Source organism: Phoxinus phoxinus, assembly GCF_949152265.1.
Source record: "Phoxinus phoxinus genome assembly, chromosome: 20".
NCBI classification, from domain to species: Eukaryota; Metazoa; Chordata; class Actinopteri; order Cypriniformes; family Leuciscidae; genus Phoxinus; species Phoxinus phoxinus.
Genome location: NC_136895.1, coordinates 18,556,260 through 18,575,349, shown reverse-complemented (window position 1 = coordinate 18,575,349; position 19,090 = coordinate 18,556,260). Strand labels below are relative to the sequence as shown.

At 38.4% G+C, this 19,090-nt stretch overlaps 1 protein-coding gene across 1 annotated transcript in view; it reads right to left on the bottom strand.

The window, feature by feature from the left end:
* lrp1ba (low density lipoprotein receptor-related protein 1Ba) overlaps nucleotides 1-19,090 on the bottom strand; it is a 237,947-nt gene that overhangs the window by 89,536 nt on the left and 129,321 nt on the right. The window contains exons 33-41 of the mRNA XM_079593787.1: nucleotides 13,650-13,790; nucleotides 12,723-12,848; nucleotides 12,477-12,608; nucleotides 10,153-10,287; nucleotides 9,911-10,040; nucleotides 8,675-8,801; nucleotides 8,361-8,512; nucleotides 7,960-8,084; nucleotides 7,091-7,462 (exon numbers count right to left, since the gene is read on the bottom strand). Of these exons, the coding sequence (XP_079449913.1) occupies nucleotides 7,091-7,462; nucleotides 7,960-8,084; nucleotides 8,361-8,512; nucleotides 8,675-8,801; nucleotides 9,911-10,040; nucleotides 10,153-10,287; nucleotides 12,477-12,608; nucleotides 12,723-12,848; nucleotides 13,650-13,790 (1,440 nt within the window). The remainder of the gene's footprint in view (nucleotides 1-7,090; nucleotides 7,463-7,959; nucleotides 8,085-8,360; nucleotides 8,513-8,674; nucleotides 8,802-9,910; nucleotides 10,041-10,152; nucleotides 10,288-12,476; nucleotides 12,609-12,722; nucleotides 12,849-13,649; nucleotides 13,791-19,090) is intronic.

Below are 19,090 nucleotides of genomic sequence, written 5' to 3'. Positions count from 1 at the left end.
CTGCCAGTCTCTTTAAATGTGCCAAATTACACGTTTCTGCGACATCCTTGCTCTGAGCTACGAGTCTGTGAATTTTGGTTGCTAAGGTGCTCGACAATGGTTGCTAGGGAGGGGCTAGGAAGTGTTGATGTGATTCATGATTGGCTGTTTGCTGCCCCGAGTCAAACGAGACCACCCTCATGTTTCTATGACTCTTCTATCCAGAGATATCCATTTGATCTCTTTCAATGGAAGTCTATGGAACTTGTTGCTAAGGTGCTCTAAATGGTTGCTAGGGGCGTGGCCTGATAGCTTCACAATGATCCGGAGAGACTGATTGGTCGTCTGAGTAAAATGAGCCCGCCCCCTTGTCTCTATGACACTGTGATCCAGAGTTATGTTCAATACAAAATCGCTTACTCTCTCTCTCTCTCTCCATTTCATGGGCTGTCCTACACCATAGTATATGAATGGGGCAACTTTGGGCCGGTCCTGCCCCCCAGGGGTGCAAATTTTACCCCATTGTGTGGTATGTTGTTACAGAGCCTACCAGCCTCTTCAAATGTGACCCAGAGTTATGTTCAATAGAATATCGCTTACTATGGTGTAGGACAGCCCATTTCATGGGCTGTCCTACACCATAGTGCTTCATTGGGGCAAATTTGGGCCCCTCCTGCCCCCCAGGGGTGCAACTTTTACCCCATTGTGTGGTATGTTGTTACAGAGCCTACCAGCCTCTTCAAATGTGACCCAGAGTTATGTTCAATAGAATATCGCTTACTATGGTGTAGGACAGCCCATTTCATGGGCTGTCCTACACCATAGTGCTTCATTGGGGCAAATTTGGGCCCCTCCTGCCCCCCAGGGGTGCAACTTTTACCCCATTGTGTGGTATGTTCTTACAGAGCCTGCCAGTCTCTTTAAATGTGCCAAATTACACGTTTCTGCGACATCCTTGCTCTGAGCTACGAGTCTGTGAATTTTGGTTGCTAAGCTGCTCGACAATGGTTGCTAGGGCGTGGCTTGATAGCTTCACAATGATCCTGAGATGCTGATTGGTCTTCTGAGTAAAATGAGCCCGCCCCCTTGTCTCTATGACACTGTGATCCAGAGCTATGTTCAATACAAAATCCCTATGCAATTTACCATAGTAGGAAAAACGCATGCATTACAAAACGCATGCATTACATGGGCCGTCCTTCACCATAGTAAGTCAATGGGAAACTTTGGGCCGCTCCTGCCCCCCAGGGGTGCAACCTTTACCCCATTGTGAGGTATGTTCTTACAGAGCCTGCCAACCTCTTCAAATGTGGTAAATTTCACATTTCTACGAAATCCTCGCTCTGAGCTATGACTCGTCAAAGTTTGACGCAATGTTAAGTCTATGGGATTTTTCGTCGACTTTTTCGCCCCTGGGGCGAGCACCGCACCCCCGATCGCTTATAAAAGTCATAGCACACGATTCCCGAATAGGCCGCACGTTTTGACACCTCATTCAGGGGTGTGTGACAAACGGTCCAGGAGGAGTAGCGCGCCAAACTTTTGTGTGGAAGAATAAAAATAATAAGTATGAGCAATAACACTAATGTTGCTTTGCCTATAGGCAAGCACCATTAACTAGAACGTACATTTCCAGAAGAAAATGTGAATGGTGCTTGCAGTGGCAAAACTCGACACTCGGATGCTAGAGTGTGGTACATGATTGCATACGAGCCAACAACCATGTCTGTACGATGTTCTGCTGCTGAGATATGGCTTATTCATGTTGTTCGGGTGGTTGCTAGGGTGTTCTGGGTGGTTGCTAGGGTGTATTGGGTGGTTGCTAGGCGGTTGCTAGGGTGTTATGGGTGGTTGCTAGGTGGTTGCTAGGGTATTCTGAATGGTTGCTAGGCGGTTACTAGGGTCTTCTGGGTGGTTGCTAGGGTGTTGCTAGGCAGTTGCTAGGGTGTTCTGGGTGGTTGCTAGGCGGTTGCTAGGCGGTTGCTAGGGTGTTCTGGGTGGTTGCTAAGCGGTTGCTAGGGTGTTCTGGGTGGTTGCTAGGCGGTTGCTAGGGTGTTCTGGGTGGTTGCTAGGCGGTTGCTAGGTGGTTGCTAGGCGGTTGCCAGGGTGTTCTGGGTGGATGCTAGGCGGTTGCTAGGTGGTTGCTAGGGTGTTCTGGGTGGTTGCTAGGCGGTTGCTAGGGTATTCTGGGTGGTTGCTAGGGCGTTGCTAGGCAGTTGCTAGGGTATTCTGGGTCGTTGCTATGGTGTTACTAGGTGTTTGGTAGTTGTCACAGACGGTTACTATGGAGTTTGTAGCATTTTCTTGGCATGATTTAGCACTTAGCTAATCAATATTAGCATGTAGCTATTCACTGCTAGCATGTGTAGCATGTAGCAAGTCCTGTTTGCTAGCATGAGTCAAAAGAGCCAACCCCCATCTCTATACGATGTTCTGATGCCGAGATATACGTCTTGCAAAACGGTTGCTAGGGTAATCTGTTTGGTTGCTAGGGAGTGGCTTGGCAGCTGCCAATCATGAAGCTCCAAAGTCAGTGTGAATGTATAAACCAACCCCCAACTCTATACGATGTTTTAATGCAGAGATATAGGTCTTGCAAAATGGTTGCTAGGGTACTCTCTTTTGTTGCTAGGGAGTGGCTTGGCAGCTGCCAATCATGAAACTCCAAAGGCTGCTTGTCAGTATGAATGATATAAACCAACTCCCACGTCTCTGTGACATTCAGAATGGAAGATATCCCTCTTTGGATTTTGGTTGCTAAGGTGCTCGACAATGGTTGCTAGGGAGGGGCTAGGATGTGTTGAGGTGATTGGGGATTGGCTGTTTGCTGCCCCGAGTCAAACGAGCCCATCCTCATGTTGCTATGACACTTCTATCCTGAGATATCCCTTTGATGTGTTTCAATGGAAGTCTATGGAGCTTGTTGCTAAGGAGCTCTAAATGGTTGCTAGGGCGTGGCTTGTAAGCTTCACAATGATCCTGAGAGACTGATTGGTCGTCTGAGTAAAATGAGCCCGCCTCCTTGTCTCTATGACACTGTGATCCAGAGTTATGTTCAATACAAATGCGGTTTCTATGGTGTAGGACAGCCCATTTCATGGGCTGTCCTACACCATAGTACTTCATTGGGGCAACTTTAGGCCACTCCTGCCCCCCAGGGGTGCAAATTTTACCCCATTGTGTGGTATGTTGTTACAGAGCCTGCCAGTCTCTTTAAATGTGCCAAATTACACGTTTCTGCGACATCCTTGCTCTGAGCTATGAGTCTGTGAATTTTGGTTGCTAAGGTGCTCGACAATGGTTGCTAGGGAGGGGCTAGGAAGTGTTGATGTGATTCACGATTGGCTGTTTGCTGCCCCGAGTCAAACGAGCCCACCCTCATGTTTCTATGACTCTTCTATCCAGAGATATCCATTTGATCTCTTTCAATGGAAGTCTATGGAACTTGTTGCTAAGGTGCTCTAAATGGTTGCTAGGGGCGTGGCCTGATAGCTTCACAATGATCCTGAGAGACTGATTGGTCGTCTGAGTAAAATGAGCCCGCCCCCTTGTCTCTATGACACTGTGATCCAGAGTTATGTTCAATACAAAATCGCTTACTATGGTGTAGGACGGCCCATTTCATGGGCCGTCCTATGCCATAGACAATGAATGGGAAAACTTTGGGCCGCTCCTGCCCCCCAGGGGTGCAACTTTTACCCCATTGTGAGGTATATTCTTAAAGAGCCTGCCAGCCTCTACAAATGTCGTAAATTTCACATTTCTACGAAATCCTCGCTCTGAGCTATGGGGCGTTACGTGCTTTTCGCAATGTAAGTCTATGCGTTTTTTTTCGCTGCTATTTCGCCCGGCGGGCGAACATCGTACGCCCGATCGCTTATAAAAGTCATAGCACACCATTCCCAAATAGGCCGCACGTTTTGACACCTCATTCATGGGTCTGTGACAAAAACTGCGGGAGGAGTAGCGAGACGAAAAAAAAGTGGAAGAAGAAGAATAAGAAGAATAATAAGTATGAGCAATAACAATACTGTTGCCTTGCTAAAGCAAGCACCAGTAATTATTGCGCGTCACATTAAATGTCCCGTCTCCTCCTTCCCATAACATCTGAACTGCGTTACAATAATGTTTAGGGGGAAATAATGTTTATGGATGAGTGAATACATTGATGTTTTTAACGACTGTGATATGAAGCGGGGCACAATTGCTAATAAGAGACCGATATCAGCACCACACGCGAGTCCAGCGGATATAAAGGAATAAGGACATTTCATTCTACCGAACTACCCGCAAATGCTGAATTAATACTCACACAGGTCAGTTTATTTGACTAATTAAACTTGTGAGGTAACACAGCGCTGATTCACTTGGTCTAACGTTACACTATCACACTAAACAGCATCTGAGGGAGTTGAAAGTTATAATGTTATTCTATGTGTTAGTTTGTTGGCTATATGAGACTAGCAGTAAGCTAGATCAACATTAGAATAACATACGGATCATATTCTATTTCATCATGTTGAGCTATATAACATTGATTAGTTTTATGTATTTGCTCACCTGTCTAATAAAGTCCATGCAAGAGCGGCGTCTCTGTCAAGTCGAAGTTAGTCGCGGATGCGAAACTCTCGGCATCTCGAAAACGCCACGCCGATATTGATCCTCATTTTATTTCTCCTTTTGTCCCAAAGTCTGCTTGCATGGTCCATAATGTTTGACCGAAACAACAACAGCGTGCCGCTAAACATTACGCAGTTGTCCACATCTGTCGCAATGGTTACTATGGCAGTACAAGCGGAAACCAGGGATAACGCGAATAGTACGTCATTGACAGGCGACAAGCGACAAGGGACGGGCACTATTGAAAATTGTGAATTTCTCTGAGTTTACAAATTCTTGGAAACATTTAGGATAATGTAAGTACACAATTCAAAGAAATAATATAACACTGTGCAAGTGGTTTTTGAAATATTTTGATACAAAATTTAATTCAATGTATTGTAACACAATCCTGAAAGCTCCAGCTTACAAGTAGCGCAATTTAAGTGTAAAAGAAACCTTAGGCTCTGTTGCGAACGCAGGGAGAGGGAAGCAGGGTGCTCGTACAAATGAAAAACGAGATTAGGAATAAGATTAGGTGTGATTCCTCTGTCTGCGGAAGTTCACGCTGGTGAGCTGTTATCAATAACAAGATTTGAGCATTGTTAGGTGTGAAAAAAAGCAGTCTCTAATAATCAGCACTGGTGGAAACTATAGACCTTATTCTGAGCAGCGCAATGGCAGAATTTCTGGGAAATATATTTTTTTGCAGTGTTTTGTCAGCAGAGAACAATCCAACAACACATTAAATAACAGTACAACCCACTGAAGAGATGAATGTGTCTATCCCTCACAACCTCGCTTTCATTCCTGTTAAAAATCAATGGAGCTGCTGTGAATGAGGTCTATAGAGGTAAATATCAGCAACGGTCTGGTCTTCAACAGGCTTTGATTCAGAGAAGCAGCAATAGCACGTCGGCATTGAACTGTCCTGTCAACAAAAGCTGGTCTTAGGAGCTGTTGAAGCAACACACAGTTACAACTGACAGATGAAATTTACAAAAAACATGTCCAGGTCAGATTTCACCCAAAAATAATAAATCAAAATCAAAATTCAGTTATATTCTGCATAAAGCAATTACTTACCCTACTTTTAGGACCACTGAATAGACATTATTTTCATGACAATTAAGCAAATTCGTCCCAAATTCACATTATCATAATGTGTTTTATGTATTCTTGGTGATGATTACATTCTTATATAAGAATAAGATTTCAATGACAAAGTCAATATAGTAAAACAAATAAATACTTATAATATATATATATATATATATATATATATATATATATATAATGTGTCTATATATTAATATATTAATGTGTAACTTGCCATTTATTTGTAATTATTTGAGATATTCACTAACAATTTCTGAGTGAAAATATGAAAGCAGTAAAATCTTAAAAATAAACATTAAAAAAATATAATATAACAATCTTTAAAAAAAATCTTAAACAAAAGCTAAATATAATTTCCTAAAAGAAAAAAATCAAATTTATTATAATTTCGTTAATTTTGGGATTAAACGTCACCAAGACATGTTTCGTGAGATTCACCCTGACAAGTCAGTTCTCCATTTAAACTCAAAATAAAACTGAACTAAAATCATTACAAATCAGCTAGCCTATTATAAAAGATGATTTTAAAAAGCCAGTTCGACCAAAAAGCCAGTTCACCCATTCCTTCACGTCTATCAGCTCTCGATCAAGAGAAGGCTACATAGAAATAAGCTGTTTATCAGCCGAACGCCAATCTGCAATATATCAGCATAAATCCATGACAAAGCATAAAGCTTAGTGTCTAGGGTCAGGTGTAACAATGCACGGCCTCGTTTGACAAATATCACAATTCCTCTCAGGCAAGCTATCGTTCAGCACGGCAGCTGTGAAATGACAGCTCTGCAGGTTAATGGCATACTGATTAAATGAGACGTGTGTTAATGTTGACAAGGTTAGGGCCTGATAAATCACATGAGGTATGAATTCCAATGCCGGCTACTGGGCTGCTGCTTTATCAGAGTAATTGGCTGTACCCTGTACAGATAATTTATTTACATTTCCCCACAGTTAATCGGCCATGATGCCACTACAAATATGAGCTGCATTGCAAATAATGTAAATGTGTTGTGAAAGTACTATGGACAGCATCAGGCTGGATGTTTAAATAGAAGGGATCAGGAGAAAGGTCCAGGTTTGAAAAACAACCGTATTCTATTTATACAAACAATATTCAATTCATTCAAATGTTTAAAATACATCACCATCACAAACGTGATAAAAACTAAAAGGTCAAGGATGTCTGAAAACCATTTATCAGCAATATTCGAAAGTAATTTGTTTCCTAATTCAAACATTGTCTAACATCTTCACAGTGTGAACAGATGAAAAGTTTATCAATACAACTAATGTCAGCAGACAAAAGAACTAAAAAACTATTCGTTTCAAGAAGCGCAATTGATAAGGACATCGGCAAGTAAAAAACGCATCAAAGTAATTAGACACAATTACTTACTCTCAGCAATGATGCGTTGTTCTGTCCAGTCATCATTGATAACTTGTATATTCCCATAATGAACATCGCTGAAGAAAATCCGATTTGTTCCTTGCATTTTCTGCCGATGATCAAAGGCCAAAGCTATAATGTTCTTAAAATAAGTTGGGTTCTCATACGCCCTGATGGGGGAGTTGAGGTCATTCTCGTCCGAGAGATGAATACTCCTCAAGACGGTCCTCTCGGAGTAGAGCAGGTAACCTTCGTACCTGTTGCACCTGAGTCCATCCTGAGCAAGATATCCGTGGGCACAAGCACAGGTTTTCTGGTTATTCCCCAAGTAAAAACAAAGTTGCTGGCATCCTCCGTTCGCTTTGCTGCAAGCGTTCGTACCTGGGTAAGTCGAAAAATCAGAGATCAGGCTCCCTACGAAGTGCCTCAACAAATGATATCACCAAAGAGACTGCTTCAGCATGCAAACAAAATACAGGTTTAGTACGGCGTGAGGATTTCATGTTAGGGTGAACTATTCCCTTATTGTATTGCTCAGAAAACTAAAACTTTCTCAGACATTTACTGCTATTGACAGCAAGTTGAATTGATCTTGTTTACATGTGTGTCAGTTGGCAGGTGTTCATTTGCAATCCTGCTCCTGAAGGGCCACTTTTCTATCGAGTTTAGCTCTATTCTTCATTAAACACCCCTGAAGCAGCAAATCAGGGCCTTCAGGGTTTTTCAGAAAATTGTGTCGAAACAGGTTGGAGCTAGGTGGCCTTCCAGGAGCGGGAGTAGACAACCCTGCTTTATCTGGGATAAATGTATGAATGTACTTGTGTGCATTGGTGCAATGTTCAAAGAACAGGAAAACTGCCATTAAGTAAAACCTCAACCTTTCTCCCGATCCTGGTTAAAGACCTTCACATCTTTCAGACTGACGCCCAAGCCGCTCCTGATAGTGACCACGTCCACAGCATCTTTCTTGGAAGCACGGCGGATGGATCCGTTGGCGTAGGCTCTTCCGTCATGGGGGCACAAGACCAAAAGTTTGACACTTGCTAATCAATGGCCCTCGACTAATTAAAACCAAAGATCTCATTAAAATACAGTACACAGCTGGTCTAACAGAAGGTGAGGTAACCCATCCTTGGAATGACATTGAACTGCGGGAGATTCTGATATAATCAAATGTGTCTTCTTGCGCTAGCATTGTGACCTTGTAGGGAAAGTGGGACGGTGTCTGTTTTCTTGGGCCATTCGTAGAGACTGTAACATTTATGGAAAAATAAATTACCTGTCAGACCAGAAGAGGTAAGCCCCAAAGACTGCTATGGAAAACATATCCACCCCACTCGATGAGAACACAATCTCCCTCTGCTCACCCCGCTCAAGGTTGATTCTTTCGATCCTGTTGTTGCGGGCGTCGCACCAGTATAATTTATTTTCCTACAATGCAGTTGGAAGACAAACTTCATGCATCTATTGTATTAAGAATGATGGGTTATATGTTCTCAGCGCCTAAAGCTGCTAGTAAAGCCATGAAATCAACATAGACTGCAGCCGCCTGCAACGTACTGTAAGCACTTTAGACAAGTAGAGGAAGCAGACCTGGTAGTCTATGGAGACACCGTTAGGCTTTGCTAGTCCGGTGCTAACAAGCACGGATTGCTCTGAACCATCGAGACGTGACCTGGAGATGGTAGGACTCTGGCCCCACTCTGTCCAGAACAGAAACCTGCATGAATTCAAAGAAAAATACCATTAGTCTTCCTGAGGAATTTTGACCTTTGCACAGGTTGAATTCCAAGATTTATCTTCAGTTACAATGAAAACAAGCATAATGCTGTATTCAAGCTCTTCTGAGAAGTACAGAAATCCTAATTAGAAAGTGGTTTTAAAATTCACAGCCCATTTCTAAGTAAAACCATACAGTCAGAAAAAAAATGCAACATTTTTACCTTTTGGGTACAACAGCTTGTCCCTGGAGCAGAACCTTTAAAGGCCCAACTTTCCTCTAATCCTAAAATTGCATATTTGTACCTCAGAGTGGTAAAATGTACCCCCAAGGTACTACTATGAACGTTGTAGGGGTAAATACGGTACAAAGGTGTCCCTTTAAGGGTACTGCTCCAGTTACAAGCTCTTGTACACTTAAAGGTACAATGTATTTGACTAGATGACATGACATTTTATCCATCAGGGAGTGGATCATTAAAAGTGGTCTCCATAAGACAGATTTTAAAAGGTAGAAGTTTAAAATTAAGTCCTTGGTGACTAGGAAGAAACGTCATTTCAGGTGAAGCTAATTATTTTGATGAGAGATTGTAAGGTCAGAATTTCCTTTGGAATAACATGCACCAGTGAATATTTCACAACAAGACCAAGAATTTGTAAGTAAATTCACTTCCAATGTCATATTGATTTTAAAACGGGAATATTTTAAGTTGTTCCGGACTAATCTGAGCCTAATTATACCAAATATCACTGACCAATTTCTGAGTAAGATAGAACCCCAAAATAGATGAAGCCACATGATATTAGGGATCGGAAATATGTTGAAGCTTAATGTTTATACTCCAACCTACAACAGTACAAAGCTTTATTTAATGAGATAACTCATTACAAACACGAGGTCAAGATTATGATGAGCAACTCATATTAGAATACATGCTACGGAAATTATAATGCCTTTAAGGAGGACGTACATCTGCAGTTAACAAGCTTTGAAGTGCTAATTGCACACGCTAACTGTTCTCTGGACAATCATAGGTCATTCGTGTTGCCACACTTGGGGGAAATTGAAGCTTAGCAGTAGAGGAAAATAAACCACAGTGCAATACATACCCTTTCATTGGGTGTACCGCAATGGCTCTGGGTTGATCAAGTCCCTCAGATATCACCACGGCACGGTACATACCGTTCAACCGAGCAACCTCAATGAGATTTAAGCCATGGTCCGTCCAGTAAATGTTACCTTTGGATGCAAAGCAACAAAGACCCTGAACCAACAGAGAAACAATAAGCCAGACAACATCAAGGCTACTTGGAAAAGCATAGAAATGCTAAAAGAATAGAAACGGACTCACCTGCAATCCAGTCCACTGCAAGTCCTTCAACGCGTCCAAGACCGTTTGTGACGATGTCCTCTCTCCAGGTCTGATCTCGGCTGGATCTAGAGATTCTGTTGGAGCCCATGTCCGTCCAGTACAATGTGTCATTTCCTAAAAACCCAAAAACCAAATGTTTGGCTACTTAACACTGACTAGTTAGACCCTAAATTATATAACTACCTTATTATGGGGGCAAAGAGCATATTTATTATATATTGTTTCCATATTGGAATATTGTACGTAACTTTGCATTTAGATAACCTTTGCTGCCATCACACTAAAATATATTGTATTTGTATATGTCATTTGTATTGTTTTTTTCATTTTAGTAAAAGGTTTTTAGTAATTGTCTTGTGTGCTTTTGTCATTTTTGTAGTCATTGTTTTTGTAATACATTTGATTTCAGCTTTAGTTTTAGTTATTTTAGTACATCAAGTTAAACTTGTTGTTTTGTCAACTCCCCGAAAAAAAAAGTTATTTTATTTCAGTTGACTTTTTTTATGGTTTATTTTTTTATGGTTTTAGTTTTTGTTCACTATAATAACCTTGATGTACTCTAAATAAAAGTGGCAAGCAACAATTATTCCTAAAATAAAATATTCTTAAAAGCATGAAATGTATTTTTCGTTTTTGTCTTTTACGTCACAGCGGCTTAGGACTGTGCACAATCTTGTGTTGATGGCCAATTTGGAATAAACAAGGCTCCATTATTTCTTTTTTTAAATGTAAGAACTGCCAAGCTTTACCTAAAAAATAGGTCTGCTCCAACTGGCTGAAATGTCTTTGCCCTTTTTGATCTCAATCAAACCCGTCTCTTCTCCAAAACAATAGAGGCAAAAAAAAGTCCTAAAGTACTCGTGATTGTCCTGGCTCCCATGGTCTGTCCCCTTCAAAACGTTTTTATGAAAATTGCTTTGACTTGGCTGCACAGTTTTATCCGGAGCTTTGTGCATCACCAGCTCCTCGCCTACTCAAATGTACATTACACTGTATCCCTTTGGACAAAAACTCCAATGAAAGCCCATTCACATGGTTATGAGACATCGCCTCATCTGTCCAGCTAATCTGTTTCGATTATCTTCCATCTGTCAGAACAGCATATCTCCACCCTTCACCTCATCTCACAATGAAAAAAATATATATACAGTACACATGCAATGCAATGCCAATATTTGCTCTATCATGCAAATGGGAAGCTGTAAACTGTCTGTCGCTGATGCAAAGAGTGGCATTTCTGTCTCAGTGCGGAGACAGCTGTCCAATTACTGCACTAGATAAATCTGTACGAATTACTGGCAGATTCCCTGCAAACGAAAGTTTTCCCCATGTCAAGGGGTGATTTATTGTTGTACACATGGCATGGCAATGCCTAATTGCTTTGGTTTCTAAGTACAATTCAAAGGTTTATGAAAAAAAAAAAACATTAACAGCTAATTTTACAAGTACAATTATAGATCATTTTAGCCAGTAGAACTTTAAAGTTCATCATTTTAAATTATTTTTACACTGTTCATTGAGGGTAAAAACTTTTTAATGAGGAAAACAAAATAGTACATGAGTACATCTGTGTGCATTTTTTATTACAAAGTAATTTAAAAAAACAATTTTTAACCATTATAGCAGTGAAGTTATATCAAAACAACCATAATTTATTACTTTGACCCTTACTCATTCTATAAGACTGCACTCTTTATGCCATTCAATTGAAATAAAGTAATTTAAATAAAGCTGACATCAAATACAATATGAATATTAGATGAATAACAAAACGATTTTAATGTAAACCATACATTTTAAATTGGAATACTAAATTTGCAAAAACAGAAACAAAATAAAGACACAACCACATAACAAAATCACCAAAAAATAACAATTTAATTAAATAACACTGATACCTGTACCTATCAGTAAAAAGTATTAAAATACATTTTCCTTTTCGGATTTAATAATTAATCAGTAATAACATTTAAAATTAAAATTAGATGAAAAAAGAAAAAAAAAATAGATGAAAAGAGAAAAAAAAATGCTGCATTGGTGAATAACTGAAACAAATGTTTTAATTGAAATACTAAAATTACTAAAACTGAAATTTAAGTGAAAACTAATTCAAAATAAAAAATAAATACTATAATAGTATATAAATAAACTACAACAACGCTGATACTATATATGTCAGTAAAAAAAGTATTAAAATAAAAATGTCTTAGTGATTTAAAAATAATCAAAATATTTTTTCTCCTCTTAGATTTAGTTTCCTTTTCTTTTAGAATCAAACAGAAAACAGATAAAAGTGCACTTACCGGCATGATAGTCCAGACCCACAGTGAACAGAGTGCCAGTTAACGGCATCAAAACTTCAGAGTTATCGCTTGGATCAAGAGACAGTCCTCTTATCCCTTCATTAATGGAGTACATCAGGAAAGACTGAAGACCTACCAAAGAGTCAACCCCCAAAAAAATGAACCCTACTCTTCAAAATAATGAATACCTCTGAGATCCAAAGGTTAATTACACACGTACGCTCAGGTCAGAACTAATGGTCGTACCTTCACAGGTGGACCGGTCCGGACGAAGGTTGTAGCCCGTGGTACAAGAACACGTCCGAGTGGATTCAGAGGTGGGCAGGCACAGCTGGGAACACCCGCCGTTGTTCGGGACGCAAGGATTGCGACCTACGAAGAGAATTACTAATTAACTAATCATTCGTGAAGGCGAACAGGTGTATCTAATGCAAATCCGTCAAAACCCTCTAGCTTGTGCACTTTCTTAAACCAATTTCAGGAACATCACAAACACAAAAAGAGAAAAAAACGGTGGCTTTGACTTTGTTCCTCGGACACCTTGTCAGAAAATCCCCAGTTAGCTCATTTGAAGTGGCGTAATGAGACGGGCCTTCGCTCCCATGAGGTCCGTGTCAGAGAGATAAATGAGGGAGCTAATTGGTATGAGGAGATTTGAGACGGAAGCAAAAAGATTTACCTTAAAGAGCCTCTAATTGCCAGTTTTTTTAATCCTAATAGAGCATTGAGAGGATCAAGCACTCCTCCGCTAATAGACCTGTCAGTGATATGAATGTCCCTCACCATTATTCATAAAGAGCGAAGGGATTTTAACAATGTGTGTGTGTAGAAACATAACCGCTGTCCAAGTCATGTGCAACCTCACCTTGTGGAAATGACAAGGATCTTTTCTTTTCTAATACATATATACACAAACTACTAAATTAAAAACTTACAATTATTATCCATTAGGAGTGGGCAATATGACGATATAAGTCATTTTACTATACATGTATAACAATATAGTTATTTTTGCTTCAAAAAAGGTGCTTAACACGTTTAAAAAGTCAATAAAGGGAATTCAGTGATCAAAAGGTGTGGGAACCCTGATTTTGCTGGTTCTTTGATTTGATCCTAATTTGATCTTAGTGACTTTTGTAAAGTTGTTGAATTTGGAGAGATGTTTCGTTTTACCTTTCTGACTGTCTTTGTCATACACTTTGATGTGGACGACGCCTGTGGTCTTATTCCGAAGAACCGTCAGGTTTTTTCCGTCCCTCTTGTTAACGGTCCCAAGCTGAGCGAGAACATCGTCCGCCCACCATAACTTCCCACCTAGAGAGAAAAATATGTTTTGGAACAGTTGGAAAAACATTAAAATATCTAGTTAACAAGTAACACATTCACTTTTTTTTTCCAACATCAAGATTTCAGGTTAAAATGTAACCTTTTGTTTTTCACAAATATTTCTGTATTTCTTTTGCCTGCCTTAATCCAATTAAAATATTTAAGATTAACATGACATTGGTTAAACCAATAGCATGAATTTCCGGCAGGACTATCTGTCGGTCAAACCAATGGAAGACGAAAGGAAACAAACAAAACAAAAGTATTTATGAATGAACATTTTTACTTTATTTTAACAAAATAAAATAATAGAATTAATGCAATTATATTTTATTATATAGTATTACTTGTATAATACATTATTATTATTATTATTAAATTACTATTATTAGTAGTATTTATTATTTAAATACTTATAAATAATATATATATTTTTAAATTATTTAAATAAATATTCAATAAATAATAATACATATTTTTGACCTTAGTTATAAGGGGTCATACAAACTTGCATTTTAATTATAGAAGAATTAGAAAATGCGGTTTCAATATTTGGTTATGGCTGCAAGGAATATAATACTTCTTGGCATTTATTATATAAATACACATACTTATCCTCTCTGAAACTGAACTGGGATGAAATTGAGCTTCTTTACTGATGTGTTTTTATCCATGCTGTATTTCTTTGCTGCGGACAGCACACTGCAAATCCACTAAGCCCTATAGCGTGTCAACTCAGCCTTTAAGAAATGGTACAAAACCGAGAAAAACATCCAGGACTCAGTGCGAACACATCGGCTCTGATTACACATCATAAAAAGGACTGCAAGTGTGCCACAGTCTCCCAACATCCCTTTCCCCGGTGACCCGAACCGCTCACGACGAGCTACACATTCCTATGCTCGTATTACTTGCGAGTCGTGTCTTAGATTGAAGGAGGAGACGTCCCTTGGTGCCAAACCACACCACTGTACCTCTGTTTTACCCACCCTCTCAGCACTTACGAATCCCATAGGTGCGAGCAGCGGCATCCTAGTCCCCTGGCAGCCCTGAATGGATTACATACAGATGCCAAAAGCAAGCAGGACTATTCTTAGAGCTCGGCCTGAGTTAAAGCTATCAGCCGTTGGCAGGCACAAAACCCAGAGAAAATGAATTACGGAGAACAGTCTTAGTGTATACTTCACGTAGGGCACAGCGGAGGATCGTTTAGATCCTCCATGGTGGAGAAAGTTCCTGAATGGAGTTAGGGTACATATTTAATTTGATGCGAACAAAATGAGGCTGGGAATGAGTCAACTGGTAGAGATTTACATACACCATTTTTGTTTTCTTTGTAACATATTAGGTCATACACATTTGAACAGATTACATTTCAAATGTACATTTTGTAAAGATTTGCACAACTTAATCAAGCAGCATATCAGTTTCTTGTGTGTGAAAAAGTAAGTACACCCCTAAGTCAATATCACCTAAAATTAGAATCAAGTGCAGATTAACAGACCATCGGTAAATAGGTTGCACTTTATTTAAAGCTCTGTAAATTGTTTGGTCAAGAATATGGTACCAGTATGCTAAGACCTAAAAAACTGAACTAAACTAAATGTAAAGATTAGCTGTTTAACTTACTGTACTTTTTCCAGATAAGACGATTACATTTCTCTAGATATGTTGAATGAAAGATTCCAAAAGTCATTGTTCCAATGGTTCAAATTATGTTCTAGTTTCAATAAATCCATGCAAGTTAAAAACGACCTTTTAATGTGGTGCAATTACTTTTTCACAGCACTGTACTGGCATGGACTTATTTTATACCCTTTTTGTTAATTAAATTTCAAGAAAAAAAGTGTTATTTTGTGATCTGTATAACATTAAAATTACATCAAATCAAGTTTAATGAAGGCTGAAGTCTTTTTGTCTACTGAGAGTTTGTCGACTCTTATCATACATAAAAGTAAAGTCATTGAACAAACTACTTCTATCCCTCATAGCCTCATCTGAACTAAATGTACAAGTTAAATACAAATATGAAATATAAGTTTTTACTTTTTCCACAGAAGACAATTACATTTTGTAGATACTTGTGTTGAATAAACTTTTAATGGGATGCTTTTACTTTTTCACAACACTATAATGGCATGAATATAAGGGCTAATTTGATACCCTTTTCATTCAACTTCCTGCAAAAAACCTGTATTGTGATTTAAATTACATAAAATCCCGTCTTTTAATCCACTGAATCTTTGTCCGATTTCAGAGTACATAAAAGTAAAGTTATTTTCATTCAACACATTAAACATTTCCCAAATAAGGTCCAAAAGTTCTTCAAGTGGAAGAACGAACGGACTATGTCATGTAAAGACAACAATGACAAAGAAAATGAAAATGGAAGCGAAGTCATTAATAATTCATTATCTCGTTACTTGTTTCCTTACTCCCGGGACAGCTGGTTAAAAACGGGGTTAATTAGACATTAATATTAAACAAACGAGTGTAACAATCAAACGTCCATGAGACGAGAACCCAGAATGCATAGGACGAGGGTGAGTTGTTTCATCTGACAGAAAAGAAAGGAAAAAGAAAGTTGGTAATAAAGAGAGACAAAAACAATGAGTCTTAAAATGACAGTCAGTCCGTGTTTCTCACGAATTTCTCTGCTGTTTGATTTCACCATAAATTTCTTTGTTTCCGTCTTGTTTGATTCAATGACTTGTATGAGCCTTCTAAATAAGTCTGCATAACAAGGGTGTTATATAGTACGGCTCCACATAAATGAGGGGAATAAACAGTGTTCGGTGTGGCTGACCAGAGAAAACACTTCTCAACCATCACTCCATTACCAGCTCGTAGCTGCTGTTTGCTGGTGTAGTGTTCAGTCTGATTATATTAGACGTTGCCAACGTCAGTATCTGATTGTGAGAGGCTTTGAGAAGATGATATAGTAGAAGCGAGAACAGGTTGTTCCTCAGGGTTTAATCGAATAATACCTTCCCATTCGGCATGTTTGGGATTCCAATTGCATTTTATTAAAGTTGGCTGGGTAGATGATTTATCTGTTACACAGTCTTCAAGATTCAAGATCTTTTACCTCGGGTTCATTGCACAAAATATTACACAGCCTCTACTGAGATATAGGAGTGGGCGGAATAAGCTAAATTAAATGAGTTATAATTTCTATGGCTTTAAAATTACATTTCACAATATAGTTGTTTCAGGAAATGTAATACAAATTATTAATATATATTACACAATGTATGATGCCTATGGTTAGATATCAGTGCAGTGAATCATAAACTGTACTCATAAAAAATACTTGCATACACAAAAGTATAATATACATATTGTATATTTAAATATTCTAAAATCTGATTGGATGAGTTACATTTCAAGCCATTGTTTTTTTTTAAATATATTCAACTGAATTGTTTAACAGTAAAACTATTTTTTAAATATATGAAATGAATGATAAATAATATAGTGCATAAATACGATGTAAAACAACATATTAATTAATTGTGAGAATTAAATTTATATATTTAAAAGCTCTAAGTTATATTTCAAGTTATGTAATCAATTGAATTTTTTCATTAAATGTGCCATTGTGATTTTTTTTTTTTTTTTTTGGTAACCATACACCATAACCCAAAAGAATGTTATAGAAACAATTTACACTAAAAAATCGCTAAATTTCACATGAACAAACGACCTGGCTCCCAAATAACGTGAAACAGTCCTGTCCACTGACAGCCCCATGATACAGTCTCTATCCAAATACAGCTGAATTTCTATTCCCGCACAGTCCCGAATACCTATCAGGATACCACCACAAACCTCAACAATGATATGTTAGGCCTAATTAAAAAGCTTCCAGATCTTCTCTCCCTTGGAAGTCAGGACGTTTTATCTCCTGAAAGCTGAAGGTTAGATATTTCAAACAGCAGAATTGATGTCTTCAGCTGATGATCCTCTGCTTTTGAAGCAGCTGTTTCACTCATAAACAGATTAACGTCAATCCACAAATGATGAAAAATGGGCACCGTGCTCCCAGAACCCTTTTCAACACTTACGCACCAGGTCAGAAGAAATTAAATGATGAAAACAAGAGGGGCAAACGGGCAAGTGCTTCACTGAGTTTCTTTATGTGAGAGAAAGACAATGAAATTAAAACTATCTGCTCTTGGCAAAAAACACATTTAAAAATTTAACTATAGACGTTTGTTGTTGAAAGTGGTTCTTTAAAGACAATATGGAGTCAAAACTGGCTATTTACTCCCTATTTACTTTCATAATAAATGTACTTAATCTTATTGTGCACAATCCAGCAGTGCACTTTACAGAGAGAAAAAAGTTTCAATAATATTTTCTGAAAATATTTAAAAAATCCAAAAAAGTGATTTTACAGCTAGCCTTTTTGCCCTCATTTATGGTAAATTAAACTGGTAAAACCTTACAATATAGTCATAAATTAACAATAAAAAACAAACAAACAGAGACTTTTAAAATCTAAATTTGTATCGGTTTATAATATTTTATGTAATAGAATGCATATTCCGTTATTATGAGAAAGAGGTTGCATTGCAAATTGGAGATAAAATAATAATGCAAAGCTAAAGAAACCAAAAAGCAAAGCAAAGCTTTTTCCCATAGATTGACCAATCAAGTATTCCAGAAGCATCACAAAAATATCACTTCCCAACATATCTTCACTTTTTATAAGTCCAATCAAATCCATCAGGGTCAAATCAAGTCGTCTACATTAGTTGCGCCTGAGTTTTCTGTTCAGGAAAGTCATGTAGGAATAAGCCACATTACACAAGTTAAATGAGTTGAATACCATTTAACATTTGCTCAATTAGCAGACACTTGTATACAGAAAAAAATGAGGATCATCAAATCTTTCTTGTCAATGCTTTTTCATTCGCACCTGCTAAATGAATAAATGTAAGTCATGATAAATCTTTATGATTTGTACTGAAACCCGACCGTGAGTCATGAGCACACATAAGATGACAGAACAAATTAATATCTGTCTTTGGCCAAGTCTCAAAACTGGTACAATCAGCAAACAGCTGTGAGTGACATCAAAAGATGTGAGTCATCAATGTAAGAAAAAACCCATGTCAGAACATGATTAGAGTTGCGATCCAAACCCTTTGGAAACAATAATCTCGCTCTATTGATTTGTAATTGCAGTGTACTAAAACAGCTCCACAATTAAGCTTTAACAAAAACCCCAGAGCCCACATTCAGCATAAAAAGTATTCCTTATCACTCATACACCGCTGTTC